Here is a 17,267-nt window from a genome sequence, read left to right as displayed (position 1 = left end):
GGAGACCTGTCAAAGAGATCAAGAGCAGAGGGCTGACATTTTTCCGCAGTCCAAACTTTGACCCTTTTCTTTCAGGGGTTCCAGTCCGCAGCCTCCTGTCCCCGGGAGGCCAGCAGACCTGGCAGTCTGCACAACTCACTGTAAGATCACCTGCGCCCCGCAGGGCAGCTCCAATGTCAAGGACACTAAAACCAAATTTCGGATCAAACTGCCTTGCACTAATTTTATCTGTGTGGTGTTCGTCAGTGCCTTCCCGTCTCGTCTGAACTGCCTTCTCATCCACGAAATGAAGTCTGGGTACTTGGGACTCTCTCTGCGACGAGCCTCACAAACAAGGGGCCCTCCACCAGCTCCACACATGCTGACTCTGTTTTTGCTCCCTTTTTTCTCCATCACATCCCCAAACACTTCATCTCATTCACACTTTATCAGTTTTCAGAAAAATTTTTTGAAATGTTTTTTTTGTAATCTGTATCTGTTCATCCACGTGTTGATCTCGTCCGTAAAAAGAAACACATAAATTTTTACAAGAAATCGCTCTTATGACATTTCATTCTCTAGCGTCTGTTTTTTTCCACTTTTAACTGTACTTGTTAATAATAAAATGAAGCTGAAACATCATCATTTCCAGCTGTTTTTCGCTCTTGGTTTTTTTTCTTTTAATAAATGCCCAAAATCCACCAGGCTGTCTTTTTTTTCATGGATCACACTCAAAAAACACATTTTTATTCTTTTCATGTGTTTAATAAAGCAAGTCAAATACTTTAGCTCGTATATTGTGACTTTGGGTGTATGTCTATGAAACCCCGTGAATAAGCACAGACGCATGATAAAAAATAAGCTTTAATTTAATTTCCCTGAGAAATTGGGCAGTGTGGTTAATAAGGTGAACTCTGGTGAATTACAAGATTGGGGCATTCAGACCTTTTGTCAACTATAAAATCATGGAAATATGAACTTGAGGGGAACCAACATGGACCCTGCTTTACAACAACAGCATGACTTTTTTTTTATCGTGGGTTTGTGTCTCTGTCTCGTGAGTTTTTGGGTTTGGTTTTTATTAAGATAAAGAAAAGGGAAGCATCATTGTTTTAAATAGAAGTTCAAATCTTCTTATTTGGTCAATTTAAACCTTGGAGGCAGAGTTCAACTTCTTTTTAAAATTAATTAATCAAGAGGAAAACATGAGAGGATGAAAGATTTTAAAAAACAACACAATAAAATAAGTGTTTTTATTTAATTGGGAAAAAAAATTTAACATGAAAAAACGGTTTTTAATGATGAACATAAATGTGTTTCTTTTCTCCATTGAAGAACACAGGGCTTCCTGGAAAGTTTTTAACCCGAGCTGGTGGTTGAAACTGTCTTAAAGTGAAAAGCCACAGCTAACGTGTGGAGGGCAGAGCACAAACCCACACACCCCTCTGCGCAGGAAGGAAGTCTGATTGGCTTCACAGTTTTTTTTCCCGTCCTAAAAACCACTGAGAAACAGATTAATCGGTACACACTCACTGCCTCCCCCCCCTTTCTCCTGTTTTTGTGTAAAACTTTTTTCCCCTGACCTCCACCCCCACAGAGTTAAGTGAGTCCAACTCATGCCGGAACAGTTCAGGGGGGTTCTGATGGTTAAAGATGCTTTTTACAGTTTGAAATAAACAACAAAAAAATAAAAGGTCATGAGCTTTTTAGTGTTCACTCTCAAACAGTTCAATTTTCCCTGATCCGCCTGCGCCTTGCTAATGCTAACATAAAATTTTGGGGTGGTTTATTTAATTGACAAAGAGCAAAAAAAACAGCAGTGATTCTGTTGCCTCTCACCCCGATAAAAAAAAAACTAACCCTTCTCAGAGCCCAGCTCACTGTCCCCTTCTTCCTTTATAATAAACTGTCCAAAAAACATAATAAAAAAAAAATTGGTATTATCGTCCTTTAAAAATAAACATGTTTTTTCTGACGTTTTTAAAGTACATTTTAAACATTTACTGCCCTCTACTGACCACCGGGAGGAAAGCAACACGCTAAAGTAGATAAACAGTCAATATTGGAAAGTGATAGTATAAAATTCCTTCCTCTATGGACTTAAAAAAAAGTAACTGCACAACAAGTATACATAAATACAAAACAACGTGGGAAAAGTAAGTGGTGTATTCCGAAACATGCTTTACAGATATTCCATACAGTCTGTTTACATATTTCACAAATAATTACACTATAAATGTACATACACATTCATTTTTAAATACAGCAAAGGTTTTTCATTAGTAATTAAAAATAAAAAATCATCTATAATAATAAATAATTTTTTAAATTTTTACTAGTTTCAATTTTGTGTCATTTGTTCATTTTTAAAAAAAATGTGGCAAATAAATTTGTGTACTTGGGTATAAGGAATTTTTCTGGATTGAATTATTTAATTCCCTTCCTGTAATTTTCCCATTCAACGTCCCCGTTTGGGGGTGAAGCCAGTTCTTTTAAAAACAAATTTTCAAACAACGAATTATTTATTATTTATTTATTTTTAAAATTCCAAATTTGCAATTTTGCACAGGCTTGAAGTGAGTTATTGCGTCATTGTCCCATTGAAGGCCTTTCATTATGGACGGGTTTTTACTATTTGATAACAGATCAATCTCTGTTTTGGCATTACAGATGTTGGTGTATTGTTGCAGTAAGTCTTTGTGGAATGAGACTTGGTTTTAGATGAAGTGGCTGTAGGAGTTTGTCCCTGTTTTCCCACGAAAGGGATTGAGTTTGACTTTGATTGATTTTCCCAGTGGAAAGGTTTTTGCTGCACCTGAAGTGGCACTGATTCCCATTAGACAGCCTGCAAATGAGCTTGCATGGAAGTTTGCAGCACTTCCTTTTATTTCCTGATTCTAGTGTCACTCTATTCTTCAGAAGTCGTAGATGATGTCACAAGTTCAAAGATAGTTTCTTGCTTTGAGTAACTGCCTTTATCTTGTGAACTGAGCAAATAGGTGATGGTAGTTTAGCTTGTTTACTTGAAGCAGATGGTTTCGTTGACAAAAGATTATTTTGGGAGGGGCCACTCCCTTGTGTGTATATGTCTGGCATACGAAGGGGTTCATAGGAGCTGTCCAGTGCTGAAGTTACCTCTCCCTGTGAGAGCTTGGCAGTAGAGAGGGTTCAGAGGAACTGAGGCAGCTCAATGACAAAACAAGAAGAACTAAACCGATGACACCTATACCTCAGGTCCGTATTTATCAAACATGTCAGAGCAGGAAATCTCTTGTAACTGACCAGAATCTCTCAGAGTCACTGAGCTTTGATTCTACTTTTAGGAGTTGAAGTCAAACATTTGATCTTCTGCTTTCACTTGTCAAATTCCTCCTGTATGTCCTGAGAGATATTAAAGCTGCACATTGATGTTACATATTACACAGTAAACCTGCTCTGTGGAGGATTTTAAATGGTTTCATCTCTTAAAATGCTCTTCAACAACAGAGAACAGTCTGTGTTACTAAATTCACCACCAACCTCAATGTGTTTGTGGGAACATGAATGTTTTTTAGTCTTTCTGCATCATGTGACCCAGATGTTTTTCATCTGCTGTCAGATTCAAATCAAGACCATGAAAGGACACAGCAGCTTGATCTGAGCTGTCAATCATCAGCAGCCGTCTCATCTGTGGGCTGCAGGGGCTGATGGGAGCTTTGAGGACCTGCTAGAAACCACGTGGCCTCGTCTCATGTCACAGCTCGTCCTTGTTGGGCCTCAGCTGCATCAGAGCTCCACTTCTCCCCAGGTTCACCAGAGGATACACCACCACACAAAATGCTTTTCCTCCCAGCTGCTGCTCTGTGCTGTCTGTGTTCAGGTGAGTGTTTCCAACAAACTCCACCTTTAACAAACACTGTCTCACTAACCTTCATCTATCTGTCTGTGTCTCTACAGCCCTGGTTGCCATGGCAGCAGATCTGACCCAGGACCAGTTAACATGGACCAAGAGAGTTGGTCAAACAGTCTCCTTCAGATGTGAAGGAACTGGCCAGTGTGATAATGATTGGATTTACTGGTACCAGAAGAAAGAAACAGAAACATTCAAACTGATTCTTCGGATTGATAAAAGTGATGGTCAACTTGTGAAAGGTTATAATCATCCTCAGGAAGATGATTTCTCAGCTGTGAATAAACAGAACAGCTGGGAGTTGGAGATAAAGAAAGTTAAAGTCGATCATTCAGCCTCCTACTACTGCTACTGTCGGAAGAGAGATACCCACAGTGAGAAATGATGTGAGCAGCCTGAACAAAAACCAACAGATGAACAGATGTCAAACAGTGTTTGTGACAGGAAGAGAGCAGTAAACCAGAGCCCAGGTTCACATATTTCACCTCCATCTCAGACAGAGTCACAAACTACTGAGCTGAGGGAGATTCTTCTTTCCTGCTCTCACTATTCATTTAATAATAATAATATAATAATGATAATAATAATAATAATAATAATAATAATATAATAATAATAATAATAATAATACTCCAGTTTCCTCCCACCTCCAAAGACATGCTCATTGGGCTGATTAATGACTCTAAATTAATCCTAGGTGTGAGTGTGAGTGTGAATGGTTGTTTGTCTCTGTGTTTGCCCTGTGACAGGCTGGAGACCTGTCCAGGGTGTAGCCCAACTCTCAACCTTTGACAGTTGGAATAGACTCCATCAACCACCACGACCCTAGTGAGGATTAAGTGATAGAAGATGAGATGAGAATTATAATAATATTAATAATAATACATTTTATTTTTTGGCACCTGTCAGGTCACCCAAGGTCACCTAACAGAGAATTAAAAAATAGAAAAAACAAAATAAAATATATATCACAAAGCAATCAGAAGCAAACAACAACAACAAGAGTGGACAGGGAGTTTAGTGAATGTCATGAAGCAGAGTCCAAACACAGAATAGACCAGTTTGAACAGATTTAACATCATATTTATTGATGTTTTTGATATTTCAACAGTTAGAAATTAAGAAAAAACATGACAACAACACATAGAAGGGACGGCACAGTGGAGTGGTGGTTAGCACTGATGTCTCACCGAAAGAAGGGTTTGAATCCAATCGGACGACTGGGACCTTTCTGTTTGGATTTTCCATGTTCTCCTTGTGTCTGTGTGGGTTCTCTCCAGGTTCTCCAGCTTCCTCCCACCCTCCAAGACATTGAAGGTTCATTGATGATTCTACATTGGTCATAGTTATGAGTGAGAATGGTTGTTTGTCTCTCTGTGTTAAACTTGAGATAGACTGGTTTCATCTCTTAAAATGTCAAATAAATAAAATCAGACCAGAAGTTCATCTTGTTTTAAATTAAAGCAGACGTTTAAACGAATCATCTAATTCAGACGTGGGCATTTTACGGCCCGCGGGCCACATACGGCCCTTTGGACATCCCTGTCTGGCCCGCGGTCTGTCAGTCACAAGCAAATGAACAAGTATTTATGCTGTGCAACACGACTGTGTTGCTTTTATTTTGAAAAGCCATGATGTGTTTTTCACGTCATGGCACTTTTTTGTTAATTATTTGAAAAGGATGATTGAAACAGCTTCGTTCCATCGATTAAACATTTATTGAGATTTATTGCGATACAGAAAATAATTCATGTAGCTACACGGTCCCTCCTTGGTGCACCGAAGCTTTCCAACATTACGATGCGTTATATCCAAAACTACAGATCCGTTGTGTTTTATTTTCCTCTTCGACCTACACCAAAATTCATAAATTTAAATAAATATTTACAGATTATTCTTATACTTCTGATTACCAGTAGCAGCTTATCAACATATATAATTTGCTGCTTTTTACAACGGGAGAAATTTAATATTGAGAATTAAGTTCAAGTTTCCGTTTGGTTCGGCCTCCAACACAGCTCAGATTTTTCATGTGGCCCCTGTAGAAAATAATTGCCCAGCCCTGATCTAATTCATGAATTATCATAGTTTCATGAGTTTTCAGTGATTGTTTCATGATTTAAAGTCTTTTAAAGATCTTTTCCTCTCATTTGAAATAATCCTACTGTCACCTTTAAGAGTCATTGAACTGATTATGTGCAAAGTGTGAATGTGCTTCAGGAGAACAGTCCTTTAATAGAAGAGTATTAACTTTCACCTCAGCTGAAAATGGACAGAGAGACAGAGTGGGAAAAGAATTCAAGTCACTAGAAATTCACTTCCATTATTGAATCAAGTGAAACACATTGAAGAGTTCAGTCAGAGTTGAGGAGCTGTGTGGATTTGTAGTTTTGTATTTTGATCTCAGCTCTTCAACAACAGAGAACAGTCTGTGTTACTAAATTCACAACCAACCTGAATGTGTTTGTGGGAACATGAATGTTTTTTAGTCTTTCTGCATCATGTGACCCAGATTTTTTTCATCTGCTGTCAGATTCAAATCAAGACCATGAAAGGACACAGCAGCTTGATCTGAGCTGTCAATCATCAGCAGCCGTCTCATCTGTGGGCTGCAGGGGCTGATGGGAGCTTTGAGGACCTGCTAGAAACCACGTGGCCTCGTCTCATGTCACAGCTCGTCCTTGTTGGGCCTCAGCTGCATCAGAGCTCCACTTCTCCCAGGTTCACCAGAGGATACACCACCACACAAAATGCTTTCCTCCCAGCTGCTGCTCTGTGCTGTCTGTGTTCAGGTGAGTGTTTCCAACAAACTCCACCTTTAACAAACACTGTCTCACTAACCTTCATCTATCTGTCTGTGTCTCTACAGCCCTGGTTGCCATGGCAGCAGATCTGACCCAGGACCAGTTAACATTGACCAGGAGAGTTGGTCAAACAGTCTCCTTCAGATGTGAAGGAACTGGCCAGTGTGATAGTGCTTTGCCTTATGTATACTGGTACCAGAAGAAAGAAACAGAAACATTCAAACTGATTCTTAATATAGCTAAAAGTAATGGTCAAATTGATAAACGTTACGGTCATCCTCAGAGAGATGATTTCTCATCTGTGAATAAACAGAACAGCTGGGAGTTGGAGATAAAGAAAGTTAAAGTCGATCATTCAGCCTCCTACTACTGCTACTGTCGGAAGAGAGATACCCACAGTGAGAAATGATGTGAGCAGCCTGAACAAAAACCAACAGATGAACAGATGTCAAACAGTGTTTGTGACAGGAAGAGAGCAGTAAACCAGAGCCCAGGTTAACATATTTCACCTCCATCTCAGACAGAGTCACAAACTACTGAGCTGAGGGAGATTCTTCTTTCCTGCTCTCGCTATTTATTTGACATCAGATTTATTGATGTTGTTGATATTTTAACAGAATAATCACAAACAATGTAAAATGAATCAAAAGAATTAAACGAAAGAGCAAAAGAACACAAAGATATTTTAGGATTTAGTTCATGATAATGAGTGATTTCAGTCAAATGTTCCAGATGAAGATGAAGCTCCACATCGATCAGCCATAACATTATGACCACCTTCCTAGTATTGTGTATGTTTCCACTCCTTTCATTCATCCTTCTTTAGCTCCAGACACAGGCCCTGAAAGAGAATTTTCCATCATGCATCATATTTATTTTGTAGCCATCAGCATCACATTAATCTTCATCAAATACAATCATCACATACTCAGTAAATCACTTTCACTCTCATCTTCTATCATCTTTCTCAAACTCTCTGTATGTCCTGAGGATGTCTTCTTACTGTCCACAGAGTCTCTCTGATCCAGATCTGTCCTCAGCCTCGTTCACCATCAGTCCTCTGCTGTCTTCTGTCCACCCTGGTTATTCTAGACTCTTGGACAGTCTCTAACTCAATGCTGATTACTGACACAAACTAAAGGACCAGCTCTTCCTCCTCTTTCTCATCCTCTCCTTCCACACCCAGTCCAGAGGTCCCTGCTGTGTTTGTCCTTCAATGACTGCAGATGGTTGAACCTACAATTGTAGAAATACTCTCACACCTCCCAAAAACCAAAGACACAGAAATAAAGCTTCATTCAATAGTTCATGTTCCTCTTTGTAGCATCCATGCTAACTAAATCACAACATGTCATCACACAGTCAAGAGGACTGGTGGAAGATAAATCATGAATCATTTGATTTGGAATAAAGTCTAAATAATGTTCCTGAACATGAATTAAATCTCCTCCAGAACACTCAGAGTCTAGAGTCACTTCAATCCCATTTGATAGTTTTTAGTTTTCTAAAGCCATATATTTAAAGTGAGCAGCACACATGTAATCTATTTATGTCTCATATTTCCCATATACAAAGTGTAGTAAAATAAACTTCCCTATGTATCTTGGGTTCGTTCTGGTCTCTAGTTTAAATCTTTAAGACTTAAACATCAGCCTGCGCATAAATAAAAGCTTGCAGCAGTTTAATTACCGTAACCAGTGATTGACAAAATTCAAAGTGTGGCTGATGCCACAACATCCCAGTGTTCAGCCACACAATTTAGTGCAAACCATTGTGAGATATGGTGATTCAAATGCTGCATGCTTTTAGATTTTAAAGGGTTAAATGAGTCATGTTATGGAAACCTGAATAACAAACTTGATCTGAGGTAAATCATAAATATTCCTCAGAGTTCATCTATGAACACATGAATCTTTGGGTTGGTTCCTTTTCTATCAGATCATGGTTTCAAACATTTTCATCTTAGTTTCATTTAATCTCTTTCTTCATCACAGTGAACCCAATCCTCAAACCCTTGAAGATCATGATGTCATTATCAATAGACTCACCATTTACTGAGGTATTTGAATCTTTTTGTGAATCATCAGTTTAACAATTGTTACTAAACAGGAACTCAGTAAAACCAAGAAGAACCCTGATATTATCAGAGAAATAAAATGAATGAAATATGGGCTCTTTTAATGTTGTGTTCATCGTATCAACAAGAATTTCTTTTCTAGCTTTTAGTTTTACTGAAATAAATCGTAAATGCATCTGTTAAAAATACTCTCCTCTTATCAAACCCTGAACTCAAGTCACTCACACACTTAACTTTAAATGTAATATAAAAAATACTGCAACAGTTAAAATAAAATATAAACACCTTATATCATACTTTTGCAACATGAAAGTAAAACATTTTCACTTAAACACACAATTATTCTGCACTTAATAATAATAATAATGATAATACTACTACTACTACTACTACTACTACTACTACTACTACTAATAATAATAATAATAATAATAATTAACCACTTCACTGATGATTGTACAAAATAAAATGATGCAGCTGTTTACTTCTCACTCTCTCTCTGTCCATTCAGTTTAACATGCTGAAAGTGGGAACTGAGAGGAAATGATGAGGGAACAGGTGACAGAAAGATGAGGAGAAACCCAACGGATGTCAGCTCCAGGATAAATTGATGCTAGTTAGTGGGAATAAATCATCAGCTTTAGCACAACTTCACAGCACCAACACACTTTAGCAACGTTCAGTAACATTAAGCTACAACATTACAACAGATGATCAGTTTCTCATTGAGGTCAGACATGTTCCTGACTAGTTCCCTCTCCATACACTGAGAAAAAACAAACAAACAAATAAATAAATAAATAATCTTCTGGATACAAAAACAAACTGTGAAATAACAGAAAATGACTTCATTATAAAAATATGGTTATTTTCCATAATTAAAATACAATTTATAGTTGCAAATTTCACAAGATTTTGTCTATTTTTACATTGGTTTTAAAGTTTAAATAGAAACATTTGTACATTTTAAAACAATGAAATTACCTATAAATATGGTGAATAAATGTTGTGATAGGTTGCTGCAGTCTATCCCAGCTGTCATCGGGCGAGGGGCGGGGTCCACCCTGGACAGGTCGCCAGCCTATCACAGGGCTAACACGGAGACAATCATTCGCCGAGAGCGTTGCATGTCTTTCTGTCTCCACCGCACTGTGCCGTCCTATTTTTATGTTTTACATTCTAAAGATATTATTCACAAAAGTGTTAATGGGCCTGTGTTTGCATGTGATCCCACACTGATTTATACTCACCAGTTCGTCTGCTTCTTCTGAAGCAGCAGTTGCAATAAAGTAGTGGCATCTCCAAGCATTTAATTGCAGGTGTTCTGTAGCTCTCTTGGTAGTGCTGATGCCACATAAGCAGATGCTATATTTCTGGCTGCAGCAGCCCTAAGTTCAAATCCCTTGTTCTGCAAATCCTCAAATCCTTTGTTCTGCATGCTAAGCTTTCCCCTTTTCCTGTTGTCCTTTCAAAATAAATTACAGTAATTCAATCAACAAACAAATGTAGTAAAATTACAAATTAAATCGTTCTTTTATTATTAATCTCTCAGTAATTTCATTTGATTTCTTCTTATTTTATTTTATTTTTTTATTCATTATTTTATTTTATTTTTATTTTTTACATTTTTTTTTTTTTTTTTTTTTTTACAGGTTGCTGTACAGCAGCTCTGTCATTAACACTGATGCCTCCCGAAAGAGTGGGAGAGACCCATGTTTGCTATAAAGGAAAATGATGTGGAACATGTTCTATAAAAGTGATGTGGTGAAGAAGCTGCCTCAACCTAAAAGGCCTGGAGGAACCACACAGAGAGAGCAACTCCTCATCTTTCCCTGTAACCTTCAGGGCTGGAATGTAGAGTAGGCCTAGTTGTAGAGAATGAGAGCGGATGTTCTTCCTGTTTTGTGGGTCCCAGGCTTTTCAAGCTGGTTCTAAAGGTCCTGCGTTCTGACTGGGTTCTAATCTAAGTTGTATCTGTCATTTGAATGTTAATTAAAACATTTTGAATTATATTATATTGTATTTCATTTTGTTTAGAGTTACTTTCAAGTGTTTAGGAAAAAAAGTGCTTAATTGACCAATCCCCACTTCTAAATGTTACAACATGTGTTGTTATGCTGGTTTCAGAGTGGAAAAAGTAAGTGGATCACTTTAACCCGAGCTGGTTCACTTTACCCCCTTGATTTCTTTGGTCTGTCTCACATTACCCTGAAGCTGCGGTAAACTGAGACACAAGACCACTTTTTAAAAAACAATTACATTTTCACTGCCCTTCATCCTGAATACATTCTGACCATTTCCATTGATAGGAAACATCCTGAATTAATGGAAAATGTGTACATTTTACTGATAACATATATCATGACATATCATTTTAGCTCGCTGAGAGGGCAGCAAATGTAAAACATGTCCCACTTTACCCCACTCTCCCCTACAATTGTTTTAACTGTCAGCTGACAGAGTGTGTGTGTCTGAATTACCTGAATTTACCAGTATTCATGAGCACCTTTTTTAACCTGTTTTAATTCTTTCAGAACCGAGGGGATCTTCAGCGATCTGTTAAAGTACACAGTTGTTGAATTACCGTAACTCACAATGGTTTGCATTATTGACAAAATTGCATATGATGTAACAAAAATATAAATATAACAATGTCAACAACACAACAACAATGGGAAATGAAGTCAGTAATAGTAGTTAGTTGAGCAAATAAGTAAACGACTTTTTTCATTTGCACCACGTTCCCCTTTTTGTACCTCGTTTGAGTTTGTGTGTTTGAGTTTGTGATTTTGCATCGTTTCTGTACTTGAAGCTGTTTTTCTCGAACTGAGACGTATTAGGTCGTTGCCATCCGTTTGGCCCTTGTCGCCACCGTAGTATAGAAATGTTTCCCTTTATAACAAAATTCTTCTTTTGTCGTCCACCCAAATACATAACGATATAAAAATCTTAGTAACAGAATGTAAAAAGATCAAAGAAAAAGACTAGTGCAAATATCTAAATGGACATGAGTGTACACAATTAAATGAAATGTGAACAGAAACAGAAACATTGTGTGAGATGATCTCGTCCATGATTTTAGTCCATGATTATAGACTCCTGTCTATAATATACACTTAGTTTAATGTCGAGGAGGAAAAGGGACTTCTTCATCAGGTCACTACATTTCATACTCCAGCACATCAGGCCTGAGGGTAGGAGTGTGAACAGTCTGTTTGGGGGGTGGGTGGGGTCCTTGGTGGTCCTGTGGAGTCTCCTGTGGAGTCTTGGTGATCTTCTCAGCAGTCTTCATCACTCTCTGCAGGCGTTTTCAGTCCTTAGTGCTGCTGTAGAACACGGTGATGCAGCTTGTTAAGATGCTCTGAACGATGCAGCTGTAGAAGTTGCTGAGGATCTAAGGCGTCATGCTGAACTTCCTCAGTGTCCTCAAGAATTAGAGTCACTGTTGAGCCTTCTTGACCAGCTGTGTGGTATTCAGTGTCAAGGTGAGGTCTTCAATGATGTGGACCCCTAGGTACGCAAATTTCCTGTGTAAACAGCAGCTGATCAGGGCTCCTCTCCTTCCTCATGGAAATTATCATCTCCTCAGTCTTGTCTGTGTTGTGGGTTGGTCGTGGGTGTACAATATTGGACAAACACAAGTGCTGATGTACCCAGTCACATACTCAGCGTAGTCCTGTGTGCTAACAGAAGAGTCTTCCACTGTGGCTGCAGCTTTAAACACATCCCAGTCTGTCCTAGAGAAACAGTCCTGCAGGGTGCTCCAGAGATTAAACTTATTGGTCTGTAGGCTGGTACAGTAACAAAGAGATGTGGTCCAAGTGTCTGAAGTGGGGGGAGTGTGCAGCCCTGTATGCAGCCGTATGTTACTGTGGACATGATCTAAGGTGTTATTCTTGCAACATGTCCACATGTTGGTAGTATTTGGGGAATAGAGTCTGTAGCCTGCCCTGATTGAAGTCCCCCTTAGTGATAATAACGTCATCAGGATGAGCTGTCTCTAAGGCGCTGATGACACATCACTAAAGTAGTGGACTGACCAACCACTGACATTAACATCAGAGCCATGCTGCTAGTGTGGAGAAAAGAAAAAAGAAGAAGAGACAGTCATGTAGATCTGAACAATAGAGAAACACATCAAGGAGCTGAAATATGATCCCACTTCCTCTTTTGACTCCTTCACCTCAGCTGACTCTCTCAACGGCACACAGGTTTTTGTATTAGTCTTTTTCACTGTGGGACAGCGGCTATTGGTACTACATCTTCGGCTCTGGAACTAAACTCATTGTCACAGGTAAGAACAAACATTTCTTTTCCTTCATTTGTTTTATTGTAGAAGCTGAAACGTGTTTAAAGTCAGTTTGTGCTGCTTCAGGCTTTACATGTTAGTTTTTTCCTCATTATTAGCAAATTCATCCTGCAGCCATTGTTACATAAGAAAAGCTCAATCACTTCTGAAAACATGTTGAAATCTCACTCAACAACTAAAGTTATTCTTTATTTCTGTAAATATTAGTGACGTTACAAACATTTAGGATTTGATCGTCTCAGTAATTCTGTGTAAACAAGATGATATTTGATGTTCAACTATTTCACATTTTTTTGAAGTGTCTATCGATTGAACTGGATCATTTCTGAAAGTTAGAACCTTGTCAGATCTAATCTCTGTCAGTTAATATTTATATGATGTAAATGTGTCTTTAATTGATGATGTTTTAATAGAAAAAGAATAAAAACATTAAGTGAATGTGATGTTAGAATAAATAGAATTAACTCAAACAATGTTTTATTACTATCATCAGCATAAAGTATTTAAACATTTGAACATGACTTACACAAATTTGTACATTGATGAGTTTTATTAGTGATTAAAGTCTTAAATGTGTAATATTCAATACATGTTGTAATCACTGAAATGACAAACGTACAACAAGAAACAGAAATCAGGGATTTAAAAATTATTCAATTTTATTTTATTGAAAATATTACAAAGACATGAAACATATTAAGGAGAAGTTGCTTTAAATTTCATGTCACAGCTAATTAGGTTAATTAGAAATAAATGGTGGTGGAGGAGAGAGGCTTCATGACTCTGTGAACGACTTTTGGACCAAATAATATTTCTCAACGTGAAGCTGAAAATAATTTGTGTATTTCATGGTCTACAGTTCATAATATCATAAAATAAAAAGCAGTGTTGAATGTTGGTGATCTTCATTAACTTACACATTTGTGAACGAACCATTAACGCTGAACCTTATGTAGAGGTTTGGGAGAAACAAATGTGGCTATACAGATGACGTCTTAATCTGAAAGTACTTTCTAATTAATAAAATAAAATAAAATAAAATAAAATAAAATAAAATAAAATAAAATAAAATAAAATAAAATAAAATAAAATAAAAAGGAAAATATTTCATATTGTAAACTACAATAACTCTAATTAATAAAAGACGACGTACTGAAACACAGTCGACATGTTTCCGAACTTCTTTGAAACAAGTTGAAAATGAGCAAATAATGTCATTTGATTAAGATAAAATAAGATAATCCTTTATTTATTCCATCGTGGGGAAATTTGCAGCGTTGCAGCACTAGACAGGTTGAGGACAGAGCACAGAGGAAATATAAAGAAGTAATAAAATATTAAAGAAATACAAAAAATAGTAATTTGAATGCAATAGAAATCCTATTTACGTATGCATTCATGTATGTTGTATATGAAAGAATAAATGATATAGAAACACAAGTTATTCCAAATGTACTATATAGGATATTCCAGTTTGTGTTGTGATTGTCCAGTGTGTGTTTGTTCTACTGGGAGCAGGTTTGATTATACAACTGATGATTGATCAACTACTGTATCCTGTTCTGATTTATTTATGTATTTTATGTAACATCAGTTATTTTAGAAACAGAAATTTACATGAAGACATTTAATCATATATACTGAAAATGTACAATGATCAGCCATAACATTATGACCGTTGAAGTGGTTAGACGACTGGGTTCAGAGCATCTCCAGAACTGCAGCTCTTGTGGGGTTTTCCTGGTCTAAAGTGATCAGTATCTATCAAAAGTGGTCTAAGGAAGGACAAGAACCAGAGACAGGGTGGTCATGGGCAGCAGAGGATCATTGACCCTTGTGGTCCGATCCAACAGACGAGCTACTGTAGCTCAGACTGCTGAAAACATTAATGCTGGTTGATGTTTGTTGTGTATTGATGAGCAGTTTAGTGATCAGAGTCCATGTAGTTTCCAGGATCAGGCTGAATCCAGATCAGTGCTGTAAGCTGCTGTTGACTGTGTCAATGTGTGTGTGCTTTCAAACTTCAGATGAGCGGGTAGTGAAGCCCGTGGTGAGCATGTACCCAGCAGCATCCAGACCCAACCAGGAGGGGAAGAGCTCCCTGCTGTGTCTGGCCTCATCCATGTTTCCTCCTGTGGTCCAGTTCTCCTGGAAAAGACAGAAGAAGGGCGGCTCTCTGGAGGATCTGACCTCTGCTCAGGGAGATCAGCTGGAGCTCAGAGAGTCAGGACACAGAGCCTCCATCAGACTGGTGGATAGAAATGATCTGTACACATATAAATACATCTGCTCCGTCAAGCACGAGGGAGGCATAGTGGAGGACACACTGGAAGAAAGAGTGGAGGACAGAGTGGAGGCCCAGGCACTACAAGGTAATGAAGGCTTGGTGACTGTGTCCAGCAGTGGTTCAGCTTCATGTGGAGACGCTGTCAAAGAGATCAGAGGAGCAGAGGACTGACATTTGTCACTGCAGCTCCAAACATTTGACTCCTTTTCTGTTTCAGGGGTTCCAGCTCCAGCAGCCTCCTGTCCTCCAGAGAGAGAGCCAGCAGACCTGGCAGCTCTGCAGCAACATCACTGTAAGATCACCTGCTGCCTCTCTGCATGGACAGCTCCAATGTCCAATGAGGACACTAGAACAACTTCACAGGATCAATCTGACACTTGCACTAATTCATATCTGTGTGTGTGTGTGTGTGTGTGTGTGTCTGTCAGTGTCCTTCCAGTCTGAGTGCAGGGTGAAGCTGCTCTGTCTGCTGTACACAGTGCTGATAGTGAAGAGTCTGGTGTACTGCTGTGGACTCTCTCTGCTGACGAGCCTCACAAACAAGGGACCGTCCACCAGCTCCACACATGCTGACTGACTGTTTTCTGCTCCTCTTTTCTCTCCATCACATCTCATCACTTCATCTCATTCATCACTTTCATCAGTTTTCAGTAAATGTTGTTGAAATGTTCTTCTTTGTAATCTGTATCTGTTCTTTCACGTGTTGATTGTCGTCCTGTAAATAGAAACACATATATTCACATAGAATTCTGCTCTTATGACATGTTCATTCTCTAGTCGTCTAGTTTATTTCCACTTTTAACTGTGACTTGTATAATAATGAAAACGAAGCTGAATCATCATCAGTTTCCAGCCGTTTCTTCTGCTCTTGTGTTTCTTCTTTCTAATAAATCAAACTCCACCAGGCTGCTCTTTTGTTTCACTGGATCACACTCAATAAACACATTTTTATTCTTTTCATGTCACTTAATAAAACAAGTCAAATACTTTAGCTCGTATATTAGTGACTGTTGGATGTGATGTCTATGAACCATGTGAATGAAGCACAGACTGCACTGATAAAAAATTAAGCTTGAATTTAATTTCCATGAGAAATGTAGGTCAGTGTGGTTAATAAGGTGAACTCATGGTGAATTACAACTGATTGGGACATTCAGACTCTTTTGTCAACTATAACTCATGGAAATAATGAGACTTGAGGTGAACTAACATGGACGCCTGCTTCACAACAACAGCATGACTTGTTTATATCGTGGGTTTGTGTCTCTGTCTCAGTGACGTTTGTGTTGGGTTCTGATTAATGATAAAGAACAGGAAGCATCATTGTTTCATATAGAAGTTGAAAATCTTCTCATTGGATCAATTTAAACTCTTTGCAGGCAGAGTTCAACTTCTTTAAAGTTATATTCATCAGAGAGAGAAATTTATGAGAGGATGAAAGATTTTAATCACAACAATGAAATAATTAGTTTCATTTAATTGGAAAAACAATTTAACATGAAAAGAACTGGTTCTAATTTTTAATGATGAACATAAATGTGTTTCTTGTCTCTCAGTTGAAGAACACAGGTGCTTCCTGGAAAGATTCTTTAACCAGAGCTGGTGGTTGAAACTGTCATTAAAGTGAAAAGCCACAGCTAACGGTGTGGAGGCTGCAGAGCACAAACCCACACAGCCCGTCTGCTGCAGGAAGGAAGTCTGATTGGCTGTCAGCAGTTTGTTTTCTGGCCTAATAACCACTGAGAACAGATTCATATCTGCTTCTGTACACACTCACTGCCTCCCCTCCCTTTCTCTTGTTTACTTTAAACCTTTTGTCGTCTGAGCCTCCACCCACACAGCTGAAGTTGAGCTGAGTTGAAGTGAGTCCAAGCTCATGTCCTGGTAACATGTTCAGGGAGGTTCTGATGATTAAAGATGCT

The 17,267-nt window shown here is 38.3% G+C and overlaps 1 protein-coding gene across 1 annotated transcript; it reads left to right on the top strand.

The window, feature by feature from the left end:
• Positions 1-3,795: 3,795 nt before the first annotated feature.
• On the top strand, positions 3,796-15,821 carry LOC125011013 (immunoglobulin lambda-1 light chain-like). The gene is made up of 6 exons (XM_047590005.1): positions 3,796-3,838; positions 3,916-4,221; positions 12,540-12,561; positions 12,994-13,043; positions 15,086-15,430; positions 15,563-15,821. The coding sequence occupies exons 1-6, from the start codon at positions 3,796-3,798 to the stop codon at positions 15,787-15,789; spliced, it is 993 nt and encodes a 330-aa protein (XP_047445961.1). The 3' UTR covers positions 15,790-15,821.
• The last annotated feature ends 1,446 nt before the right edge of the window (positions 15,822-17,267 follow it).

Source organism: Mugil cephalus, chromosome 7 (assembly GCF_022458985.1).
Source record: "Mugil cephalus isolate CIBA_MC_2020 chromosome 7, CIBA_Mcephalus_1.1, whole genome shotgun sequence".
Classification (NCBI taxonomy): domain Eukaryota; kingdom Metazoa; phylum Chordata; class Actinopteri; order Mugiliformes; family Mugilidae; genus Mugil; species Mugil cephalus.
Note: the sequence above shows the minus strand (reverse complement) of the source record. Positions and strands in the feature narration are given on the sequence as shown.